This window comes from Vanessa tameamea, chromosome 13 (assembly GCF_037043105.1).
Source record: "Vanessa tameamea isolate UH-Manoa-2023 chromosome 13, ilVanTame1 primary haplotype, whole genome shotgun sequence".
Lineage (NCBI taxonomy): Eukaryota > Metazoa > Arthropoda > Insecta > Lepidoptera > Nymphalidae > Vanessa > Vanessa tameamea.
Window position 1 is genome coordinate 4585798 of NC_087321.1, and position 13124 is coordinate 4598921.

Sequence of the window (13124 nt, forward strand, 5' to 3'; positions counted from 1 at the left end):
AACGACAGCTTTGGATTTAGCCAGACATCCCGAGCGCCAGTCTGTACATATAATATCATATTATTTTCTACCATTCTTCTATTCATAAAAAATAAATCACTTTGTCTATGAATTTTATTATAAGTTTTATTGAATTGCTAACTGATATATAAATTAGATTTATATCATAAAATACTTTAAGGGTTTACTAATCGCATAACAACAAATTCGAAATCTATTTTACTAATTATATTGTTTTTATGAATAATAGTATTTTAAATTTTATCTACCCGAACTAGTTTTGTACTATAATTAAAAAAGGGGAATGGTGAATCTTTAAAATTGGGTGACCGGTACGACAACCGAGTCATGAGATAAAATCAGTAAGATTATATCTAACAAACATTTATCAGTTTTTCCAAATTTTGGGATATAGTCGGTTTTATATATTTCTTGTTTAAAATAGATCGGAGTCAGAATAAAAAGTTTATATCGTTAATCTCGCGTTCTTGGAGAAATATATATATAGTATATATATTCCATCTCTTTCTCTTATATACTAATATTCTGTAATATATTAGAAGTTATTATTAAACCATTAGATCTGTGAAAGTTTTCTTCTGGATTGAATCCCTTCTAAATTCAAAAACATAATATTATAGAATATTATTACTTTTATAGTACAATTTGCAAGAATAGAGGGAAATAAAAAGCACATATTTTACATTATTGTTTATTCAATCTCGTAATTAAGTACGGTTCTCACTTGTCACTCGATCACAACTTTGACTGAAAAATAAATTACAAAAATAAATCTGATTAAACAATAGGCAATATGTTAACCTGTAAGACCAACATATCGTACTCGTGTTAATTATGTTGCAAACTTAAAACGCTATATTACAATCAGTGTAGACTTGCTAACATTTCACGATCGAGTTCTGCGACGAGTTTCGAGTTTATTCCTAGATAATCGAAAGGTTATTTTGACAATAAATTTCCAAAATACCATGCTAACTTCTACCTAAATTAAAGCTACAAAATTATGCAATTCGATAAAATCTACTAACAGTATTCCTTAAGGAAAGGTTCTTACCTCTGTCCCAACATGTAAAGCGATATGCATATCTTCAGCATATTGTGATATGTAGAAATGTGCACGGCCGTTCATATCTACCCTTACAGTCGTCCCAGAACATTTTCCACCAATGTTCTTACCAGATATAACGTCACAATATCTGCCTTGTGGTAAACCTGTCTAAATAACAAATTTAACCGTACACACACTTAAGAAATATAATCTCAATCACATAAAAAGAATACGTAATTAAATGATAAATTTAAAAAAGAAACCTATCCTAACGTTAAGAATATTTCCGAAATTTCCGATAATTGGGTTCGGGTGGCAGTTCCACCCGAACCCAATTATCGATTTGAATTCATATACAAGAGATAATTGGTTAGATTACAAATTTGCAACGAACCAACACGACCCAATTATTGTATAGGACTTGGTTAATACCTTTTAAAATTTGATACTAATTTTATTTCAAAATTATCTAGGAAGCCAGCATTGAAGATATATAAAACATAAAATTGATATAGAAATAGTGTGGTCGCAAAATCTTCTTAACAGAAAGACATGCCCTTTACCCAGTAGAGCAGGATATAATAAAATATACTTAAGGGAAACAGCTGCCCTTTACTTTTATTCCATTATAATGTAGCAGCAACAATATAAAATCGCTATTGAAGCTACGGATGATCCATTATACCCAACACAGCACAACATTATCTTGATGGTAGGGCTTTGTTTAAGTCCGTACCCAATACCGATCCCTCCCTCGATCGATACCTCCATTCTACCGCCAAGCAGCAATACTTAGTAGTTTTGTGTTCCGCTTTGAAGGGTGAGTGAGGCAGTGTAACTATACAAATCTCAAGGTTGGGATTATTGACGATGTAACGAATTGTTAAAATTTCTTGGCAGGTGAAGACCAATTTTATTTACATATACAGTAAAAAAAAAAACTCTTTAAACTTTTCAGCAAAAATTACGTTTCCTAACTTTTTACACGTTCGTTATCTATTCATTCGAGTATATTAAGCAACAAAAATGATTTAAACAAGTATCGTGCATTTGGGCTTAGATAAATGACATCTTTATGATTGGATTTTAATGTACGAAATATTATTGGCCTTTTTGATGTGATAACTTTGATGTCATTATTGCTATTCGTTTTAAATTATTGTAATGATATTTGAATAACATATAGTTGATGAATTAACATGTATACTTATTAACAAAATTTGTATAAATGTTTATCATGTTTAATGCAATCAAACAATTATTATTATTATTGTATTTACCTGCAAGTTTTGATTCAATTCAACGTTATCACCATTAAATACGATAAAACCAAATCTACCCCTCGCGAAAGCAATTTGCTTGTTTCCATTATCCCACCAACGTTCAATGTTGGCATCACTAACGGCGTTCCTGAAGGATATCATGTTGTATATTTGGCGCCATCGATGCTCGCATACCCAACCGTTACCACACATATCATCCTGTTTATAGTAACAATGAGATTCTTAATGAAAATCTATAATATTTTGCAGCCAACTAACATAGCCGTATTTATTCGCTATAAATATATTTTAGTTTTCATTAACCAAGAAAAAACGAAAATTCAAACTTGAAAATGATATTTTAAACAAGAAAATATTCCTAATTGGATTTTTAAGATTGCAAGAAAATTTCTTAAAAAAGTTTTATTCAATATGCAATAACTTTAATAATAGTAGCGAAAAACTTTTTTAATTCCCTGGTGTCTGAGAAAATTAACTTTTTATAGTTATATTTTAAGTTATCTAAACATAAAACTCAAACGTTTTCATTAGCGAAAACTCATAGCGTCATAAATAAAAATATTAGAGATGACACGAAAATACACAAAATATAGGCAAATCTGGATACTATGATTTGATTTATAGTCAAAATCAATATATAGTGAGCGGCAAATTAACAAACTTAAATAAAAAAAAAATTAAGTTAATAAAAAAACGTACTTCATTAATGCATGGTGTGATAATATTTTCGTTTCCATCAGACGGTGGGCCTTGTTCACTGTTATCGAAGAAGTAACTACTCATTACACGTGGCTTGCCATATGGGTGTGCTAATAGGAACGCTATGGCTGCCTAAATAAAAAGGCACAAGTTACTAAGATTAAGCGTGATTTATTAAGTTCTCTGAAAATCGTTGAAGAATAAAAAGATAAAGTATTTGAAACTTTATCAAAAATATATTTCTGTAAATATATTGAGCCATAAATCAGAGCTTAGTATGAGATTAATAAAAACGGATAAAATAAAGTAGTTTTAGACAAAATTGAGAATTCCATGTGAAATCCATCATAACGTAGGAATTCCGGCTATTCTTCATTACTTGTTAAACATAATCCTTATTATTTCTTCGAAATTCTTATGTTATACCTTATTTAATCTTCCTTATAGATTAGCCCTTAGACCAGTGTAAGATACGTTCTACACATTTTTGTACGATATAATATGTCGGAGTGAACATAGCTTTTGTCAGATACTTCTTTAAAAAACTAACATAAGCAATTTTAATCTACATTTTTACAAAAAGTTGTTCCCGCATATTTGGATAAATTGGATTCGGTATCAGTTTTATGTGGAACAGTTCAATAATATTTTATACCAAAAATTTGCATACAGTTTCAACTTTCATCAGAGATAAAAAAAAAACATATATTTTTTTATTTCGACTGTCTGCTGTTTTAACCGATAGTATGCTTACATGCAGCTTAATGTGTAATTTATATAAATTAGTCAACTAAATCTACTCATAAAATCTGTTTTTCCAGTTATGTACAGTGAAATTTATTTAATTTCATTTCACGCATGCTATATTCCAAAACAAAAAGAAATAGGTAAATTATAGATGAACGCAAAAATTGTTTTAATTTATATAGTGAGTTAAATCTCAGACATTACTGAAATTACATGGGCTTACTTTGAGTTTATAATACATATTGTGCATGGCTGTAAAAAAAAATGAAACGAAACTATTTCATCTGTCGACGGAACCTGTTTGCATTGTAGAATCGTGGTAGATTAAGTTTAGAGCCTTAGAGTTTAGGCCTTAGTTCAGTTGTAGATCACAGAGTTTCACTCTATTACCTTATAAGCTTTAGATTCTTTATATGTCAGGACGTCATTGCTCCTCTGAGTATCATGGTTGTCAATAAAAGTTAAGGCTGATTCACGAGGCAATATCTTCCAATGTTCTCCCCAAGATATTAGCCATTTCATTGCATTTTTACCGCGAAATACGTTCGTAAGTTCCGATCCAACCTTAAATAAGAGTTCACCATTAAAATATTTCGAGAAATTTTAACACCATTTTTATTTCTATAAAAGAGTCTAAACAAAGACATATCTCCAGAAATTAATGTCACTGTGTCGCCGAATGTGCCTTGACCTGTTTGCGAGAGAATTTCCCACAGAGTTCAAATTAAAAGTGATCTTTGTTAAAAAACTGTTACAATAGAAGATACGATAACATTTCTTAAAACACCACATATTATTTTATTTAGGAAGGCAGATGAGCAAATGGTCCACCTGTTTTTAAGTTAACTTTGTCGTCACTGATATTGCATATATAAACCACTTACACCATTAGTGCCCAACCAAGAATAGATAGTGTCCCGTGTACCAGTTATAATACTGACCCAGCTCAATTTATACGTTGTTTTTGCGACGTAACCATAACAAATTATTAATAATTTTAACTTCTTATATTTTGCAAATAAGACTCATCGTTTGACTTGTACTTATCTGTATTATTAATATATATTTTGCATAGGCAACTTAATCTCATAAAGGTCAACTTTATAAGAATACTACAAGTATCAAGACTAGCTTATTGTAGAAAATTCTAAAACAGATGGTTACATTATGAAATTTAAAATCTAAATACATATCAGATACACACAATTCTAGATACTGAATAAAAGGCTTGATTGAGCAATAGGCACATATGCTTACTGGCATTATTCGTTTCAATATTATTAGCTTTTAAATAATTATAAGGTATTTACGATAATACCCAATTAAACTACCCAAAATGAGACATCGTTCGAGAATAATTTTCCTTGATTTCAGAGCGAAAATAAGCATTTATTGGTAATTTTCGGAATGTAACCTCATTTGGATATTTACGATTGGTTTCTTTATTTTACGTTTATATACAAACTTCTTACCCTGAATTCAGTGACATCACCGAAAGGCGTGTACTCCTCGGGATGAATTGGTTCTCCATTATTGTAAATAACCTCTTGGTAAATATAAGGCTTCGTTCTTGGAACAAATCCGTGTTCGGGGTTCAAATTATTAAGCTGCTTATAAATCTCTTTGAGATCGCTTGGCCACATGTGTTTGGCTGCGTCGATTCTGAAGACAATATTGACTAAAAGCTAAATAATTATATGACTAAATACTAAATTTATTATTATATTATTTTTAAAGGGAACTAAAAAAGATGAATGTACATTTTAGTATCGAAGTTAAGTGCTACTTTTGCAGGCTAAATTAGTATTATTAAAAGTAATAAATACACTGTAAGGAAGAACATCTTGCAATAGACGACATGCAAGTTCCTTTGAAACAACAGTCTTGAAATGCTTATCCACAAAACATAATAATATCTCATCATACAGAAAAATTAAGTCTCCTATATAGTTTCTGCAGCGTGTATTAAAAAGAGTATCCAAAATAAACTGGCTTCAGTAGCGTTAGAGCTTAGTTGATATTATTATAGAGATTACAGAGAGATGACGATGAGAGCGCCAGATGAACTATCACGTAACACAATTTACGACCGTATTATCTAGATGGCGCTGTACGTTACATGCTGTTTTCTGAATCGCGCTTGCCAGATTTTCGCGTGAACATTGACTACCGCGGGTGTAACCCGGTTTAAGCATACTTACCTGGCGTAGGGGACACCGTGATCATAAAGGCGGTTCCCCCAGAGCGAGGCCTGTCCATTGCACTGCGGACGGGTTGACCTCTGCGATTATCCCTAATGCGGATAACTCGGACGCGTAATTTTTGATAGTGGGGACTGCGTACGCGCTGTCCCCCTTATAAGCTCTGATATAATTAAATCCATGTGTGGATTGTAAAACATTAATTTTGCAGACATCATTCTACAAACATTATGATTTATTAAGGTGACGATATCTTGAAACGATATGCTGCCAGACTCATGTTAAAAATGACAAATGTTATACCAATCATTTAAAATTCTTTAAAAAACAATATAATATGCGAATAACAAGCATCTTCGGCTTATATCTGAAACTAGAGACTCAAATTTCAAAAAAAAATAAAACGAGTTATGAAAATTCACTCAAAGTTTAAAGCTCAACGTAAATCCCAGTCTTTAAATTTATACAGACAACAGAAATATTTAGTTAGTCAAAACGCGCTTAAAATTTTAACGAAGATCCTGTTCATACAGTTAGATTAGATAACTTTAATATTGGTCTAGAGGGTATAATATGAGCACACGTATACGACATAATAGCATTTATATGAACAAGATTTTGTTCATATATGTGATTCTGTATTTTTATTTAGTATTGTTACTAAAATTTTATATTATGTATTTAAAAACTTATACTACTAAGATTTTTCTGGTTTGAATTGTGAATTACAATTGACATTAACAGATTTAGAAAATATAACATCTGTAGGTACTTGCATATATTTTGAACTTTAGCAAAAAAATGATCTATATCGTAACTAAATTTTTTACACGGTTTTATTTAGGTTCATCTGTTAGTAATGTTAGGTTCATGCGTGGGTCAAATCCTGCAACAGAATTTTGAACTAATACCAACCGATTGCACTAAAATTTTGAACATATTTTTGGTACTGGTAACAAAACAATATAGTTGATACCGTTTTTATACACTTATGGTTTTTTTTTTGCATTCTCATCGGATGAGACCATATTGCTTTTCTTCGTATCGTAATTGTACGTAGGGCGGTTTTTTTTTTAATATTCATTATATTACCTAAAACCAGCTACACCGAGTTTGATGAGTTTATTGAAGTATCGGACTATTTTCTTGCGTACATATTCTTCAGTTTGATTCAAATCCTTTAATCCCAACAGTTCACAGTTTCGTACCTGAATTTAATCCAAGATACATATTATCAAAATATTTTTATATTAATTAATATTATAATTTATCTATTCCTATCTGTTGATTCAATCATACAGTGGGTACGTAAGAAGATATATTTGGAGTATGTGTCCATATTTAAATAGATCCGGTTGTTTTATAGTAAAGAGAATCTACTGGATTTTTGCCGGTTCTTCTCAGTAGAATGTAAAGTCCAATCCGATGGCAATTAACTTTAAATTTAATTTATCTTGTAAAATGACAATCCAAAAGTGGTTTTATGAGCACACATACATTCTTAAATAAAGTCTATTTTGATTTTATGATTGACTTTAATAAATAATTATAATATGTACCAACCTCATTGACATCGTAGTAGTTGCTGATTTTGCAATGCGGATTGTGAAAATCTTTTTCGATGTATGGGACTCCCGTGTAATTATAGGTGTTGAAGTCTGCCGTGCTCCCACCGGTGCCCTTATTATCTTTGTAAGCGCCCGTCATATGATTAACGACAACATCGGCGTAGATTCTAAAAACAAAGTTAATGAGCTATATTCAATTATCTATTCTAATCAATGAAGACTTTTTGTTCTTGATTGAATTTTTAACTGGAAAAACTACTTTATATAAAACTAACACCAAAAGATGGATCGCGTTTCGGAAAAAGTTTTGGTATAAAACATTATTATATGAGTTGCTGTGCTTCGTAGTTACACCCGCTTTAAATTAAAACTAATTTTTGTAAATTATTAAGTACAAATTTTAAATCAGAGTTTTAACAAACATTACAAAGTATAACATGAACATATTTAATTCCTGAACCAAGTCATCCGATAGATACTGAAACATTAAAAACTGGAACAAATCAAAACTTAAAAAAATATCGTAAAAAGCAAAGTTAAACAAGCCAGCACTAACATTATTTTGTTATCTGTATCTATCGCTATAACAATTATCTTCATGTCTGTACATAACAGGTTGTTTAACATGCAAATGACGCGGTCACAATGTCTATAGAACTCAAATACATATCAAAGGCACACAATTGACGTTGCGTTTGCTAAGTTTGAGTACAACTGTGGTTAACATGTTAATATTACCAAATAGATTCTGGTACATGTACTCAGAGCCTCTTCCTCCTCTTCATCGCCAACTTTACTTAAGCTTAGCTCGGAAAGGATGTTTGAATAATATACACAACGGGCAATTTAATTGGGAGATTTGTACGTTTAATGACCTGCTTGAATTTTTAGCTCAGATTTTAGTTTCAATTTACTAAAAATCCTGTTAAGCAGTAGTATCTTTGGGGTATTTCTCATTATCATTCGACCGATTATGTATATAGTTGCGTGACAGTTCAGTACAAACTGCCACCTGATTTGGTTTATATTATATAAGAAGTAATCATGTTTAAGTAACCAAACAATTTCACACATCCGACTTAAAATATACAAATCAAAAGATACAATAGTGTGATTATCGTATGATGTCCCAATTAGCGGTCAATAACAGGTTTTGATATGATGTTTCGCTATTTGTGTGGTTATTGGAGATTGTTGAAGATTTTAATTTTTATATATGTATACCATGGTCTTGATAGAAAAGTTACCTTCACGTAATCAATATATATAAAACTCTTCCGTTACTGAGTGATTGAGTGACTGACAGACAACGCACAGCCTAAACCACTGAACCTAGAGACGTGAAATTTGGCACACGTATACCTCGAGTATCCTAGAGGTGCACTAAGAAGGTATTTTTCAAAAACTGAAAATCATGATTTTTTTTATTTTTATTTGTTTATAAAATTAACCAATATAAATTGATCCCACACTGCGTACATTTTGCTTAGGAGCAGGGCTCTGCTTACATAAGAAAATTTAAAAAACTTGAAAAAAGGGAAATATCTTCAAGCATCGTTCCCTTTTGGTAGATCTATGAGCTATTTACATACCTATAAATATGTATATGGAACCCTCGGTCCACGAGTCAGACTCGCACTTTATTAGGTAGGTTATTTACAATTGAATTGTTACTTTTAGGCTTCATTTATTTTTAGTTGGTTTCTTTTTAGTTCGTAATTAGGCTTGCAGGTTAAAGTTGAATAAAATCGTATCACTGCATTTCATTAAAATGTTTCAGAAAACATAAACATAAAACTAGCTAGTAGTTTTAAATAATAATCATCTACAAATATATAATATACTTATAAATAAAAAATTATCTACTTGTATATGTTTGTACTAATTCATTTTTTAATTAAATTAGTAGCTTGATATGTAAAACGGTCTACAGGCGTATGGGTTATTTTTGAGGAAAAGGTTTGGAGCTTATTCCACCACTCTACTCCATTGTGAGCTCGTTACACATGGAGCAAAGTTTCATTAGACACGTCTAGGTTTGCTCACGATATTTTTCTTCGCATAAAAATTTAATGCTGCATGCGCGGATTACAGCCTACTATCTTCAGTGCGGCGGATTCCAGTGTGAATGTATGCTTTTCTAGATGTATATTGGTTATAGCTTGCTGGTATGCCTGTAAACTGCTAGTGCATGTGCGTGGTGCTTAACACGACTAAATAAAGCGTTTCAAGACAGGGCAAATTCCTAGTATGGAGATAATAATTCATTTCATTAACCGATAATGACTGGTATCAATGTAAATCACACACGTACTTGTAACATATCAATTAATCATTCCCAAATATAAATATCTTTACCTACATATGTAATTATGCACTTCGTTGCTAGCTGTTTTTATTAACAATAAACCGATAAAATATCAATTGAAATGGATTATTTATACGAGTATGCAATTAATTCGGTTAATATATTTTAAAAGAATTAAAATTAATGAAAAAATAATTAAAATTACGTTGAATATTACATGTATCTATATGGTCGATGAAAAGATTTACTAATCTCGATTATGTTCGGTCGTTCGGATCCACATATCCGATCCAAAAGAAAATACACTTGTAACTGTGAATTACTTGAAAGAGCTCAATGTTGGAAACATTTTTAACTAGTTAATAGAAGAAGTAACTGTCTATGGAATTATTTTAATATTGTATTATAATTTGACCGTAGGTCAGAAGGCGACAGTTTGTAGGATCTATAACAGATCACATGCGCACGTGACATCACGAAATAATCTATCCTGTCGGCACAAATAAAAGCCACTAAAAACACAATTCCTGTAATATCACAGTAACAAATACTTATGTCAATATATATATTTTTTTGTATTAAGAGTTTTACAAGGATATAGTCACATTGTTTACTTCACTTGAATGACGTATAAATAATTCGATTTGTAAGTATGTGTTTTGATTTTAAGGATGAATGGGCAAATGTCATTACAAAACTCAATACCTACAGTAGAAATATGTATTTGTTGACTTCCTCATCGGTCTAGTCGCTAACTTATACGGTGGTACTGGACTCAAAGTCGAGGTTCAGAGCAATAAAAAGTTATTAAACTCTTCCATCGAGAAATTCTTAGAAGTAGCCGAAAGTTTGGAAAAACACAAAACCGTTGGTTCTGCGCCTGAAATTTCTCCTGTCGAGTCAGTTGGCCCGATCGGATTAAGAGTTTGCTTACACAATTATTTACTATATTATATCCAGATAAAAACGGCCATGATAACATCCTTATCACAATTAAGCATATCCAATAAGTTTCCAGACCTGATACAAATTGATGGCGTTAAAATTAGATAATATTTCTTAGTTTCAATGTGTTAGCGCTACGATGACCTGCTTTTTTTTATATATAACATATTTTTATTTTGCTATGTTATTTAATTAATAACTGTTTTCAAATTGGTTATAGAATAGTTTTTTTAGATATATATACTTATGATCATTATAGTCTTACCGTACACCGACGTTGTTACATCTCCTAGTCATATCCAGAAAATCATTTTGGTCACCGGATCTCGTTATCAGCTTGTAGGACATTACTTGGTAGCGTTCGTACCAAGGTCTTTGACCATCCTTGTGTATCACCAGGTTTTCGGAAGGCGGAGATATCTTTGAAGCCAAGGTAATAAAAATACCAATAATAATTTATAAAACAAACTAATTAATGTTCATATGTAAGCAAATGTAAGGTAAATATAAGGAGTCTTTAACGAAAAGTTCGACGAACAAACAGCTGCTAGCGGAGTCTTGGTTAAATGCGCAATCATGCCCGCAACTTTACTATCTGTGGAGCGAAGACTGACCGTGACATTGTAGTCGGTAGGAACCTGACATAATCCTCCATCATCATCATCCGGGATTATGGTACTCATGAGGATTTCAACACGGTTAAAAAATAGATTATTTTAGAATACTCATTTTCAAAATCATATATAAATAATTCTATCAGAATATACAACTATAAATAAAATCGGTTATGGGATATATGTATGAAATACATCAAAGATAAGACAGTACTGTCTGTCGGTCAAATCTTCAATATACATTACTCAGAAAAATATTATAATATATATAATATTAAAAATTACTTTGTCCTTTTAAATAACTATGTACTAGGTTTCCTGGTTTCACACGGGTAGAATAATGACCTATATAAAAAGTTTATAGATACATTTGTAAAGCAAAATATTTTATGTCATATGGCGTATACAGAACCCCCAATTTATCGCAATCGAATTGTAATATAATCGTTGTCGTTTAACCGTTTTTTTTTTCTATTTTAACAACGAATTAACGAATCGGTATAGTATCGTTATAAGTAGAATTCGTCTTCATTTACGATTAAGTTGAGGTTCATTTTTGTGGGGTATGCTTCATCACCGTTACAAGTTAAGAGAATTGGCTTCCTAATCGTATGAAAAGATTAAGATAGCATAGAGGAAAAACATACAAAATACAATTTTATATTTTTTACGAATATATTCAATTACCTGGACACCGCCGAAGCCTTTAGGTGCAAGAAAACGCTCGCATTCGTCTGCAACGTCACGCCATTTCCATTCAAATAGATGTACAATCGTCGTTCTATTTGGTAACATGTTCGTTTCATAACTACACACTCCACTCGTTAAAATCAATATTAAAACAAAACACGACATGATTACAAGATCACAATTTACTGAGAGATTGTTAATTAAGTGGAAGCTACATTTGTGCTACATAATAATTATTATCATAAATCTCTTTTTATATTGGTACGTGATTCAGTATTACCAGCTCTTAAAGTATTTTACCTTTTAAAATAATTTTAATTACAATCATTCGGTTCGTTTCTACAATAACACGAAAATTCATTTATAATTATGTTTGGAACCAATTCAAGAATTTAGCGTTCCGCTGTAGTTTTTATAAAACTTTTACATTGATTTCTTAACTGGTACGTACTGGTAGTACGGTACGTACGGGTAAAACAAGGATTAAAGTTTTCTTTTTTTTAACAAAAATAATAAATAAGTACTTTCATACAAAGATACTCATACCATTTCACCAAACCAACTCTACTTTATTTGATATATTATATTTATTTATTTGCTAAGCCGAACCAAGCCAAGCCAAGCCGAGCCGACCTAAGCTTTGGAATTGAATAGCCGACCCATTCTTTTCCGAACGTTACTCATTAGTTACGCAAAAGAGACTGTCTTCCATGGCAACCGATGTAACGGAGAAAAATAAAAGACGGGGTCGCTATAGCAACAAGGCGGTAAAATATAACAGAGTTCAAAAAAATATAAAAGATTAATAATAAAAAATATATATATAACATAGTTGTTATTATTGCCTTTCGTTTCAATTAATATTTTCAGTTATCACAACTGGTACGTTAATGGTCAGTCGAGCCAAACGATTTTATAAATAATAATTTTATAACAAGAATAACGAAAACAAACTTGATAAGGGTCGCTATCTGGTTTTCTATACAATGCGAGTTCTTTG

At 31.2% G+C, this 13124-nt stretch overlaps 2 protein-coding genes and 1 non-coding gene across 3 annotated transcripts in view; 1 reads left to right on the plus strand and 2 right to left on the minus strand.

Moving 5' to 3' along the window:
• Positions 1-13124, minus strand: part of LOC113397956 (alpha-amylase 1-like) — a 43971-nt gene that overhangs the window by 16376 nt on the left and 14471 nt on the right. The window lies entirely within an intron of this gene.
• Positions 699-12358, minus strand: LOC113397962 (alpha-amylase-like). Its single transcript, XM_026636502.2, has 10 exons — positions 12122-12358; positions 11086-11240; positions 7563-7734; positions 7092-7207; positions 5271-5460; positions 4189-4362; positions 3052-3183; positions 2350-2550; positions 1076-1237; positions 699-768 (listed from the first exon to the last, which is right to left on the minus strand). Exons 1-10 carry the CDS (start codon positions 12287-12289, stop codon positions 757-759), a joined length of 1482 nt encoding a protein of 493 aa, XP_026492287.2. The 5' UTR covers positions 12290-12358; the 3' UTR covers positions 699-756.
• On the plus strand, positions 5992-6153 carry LOC113398038 (U1 spliceosomal RNA). Its single transcript, XR_003368873.2, has one exon. It is a non-coding gene; the product is annotated as a U1 spliceosomal RNA (small nuclear RNA).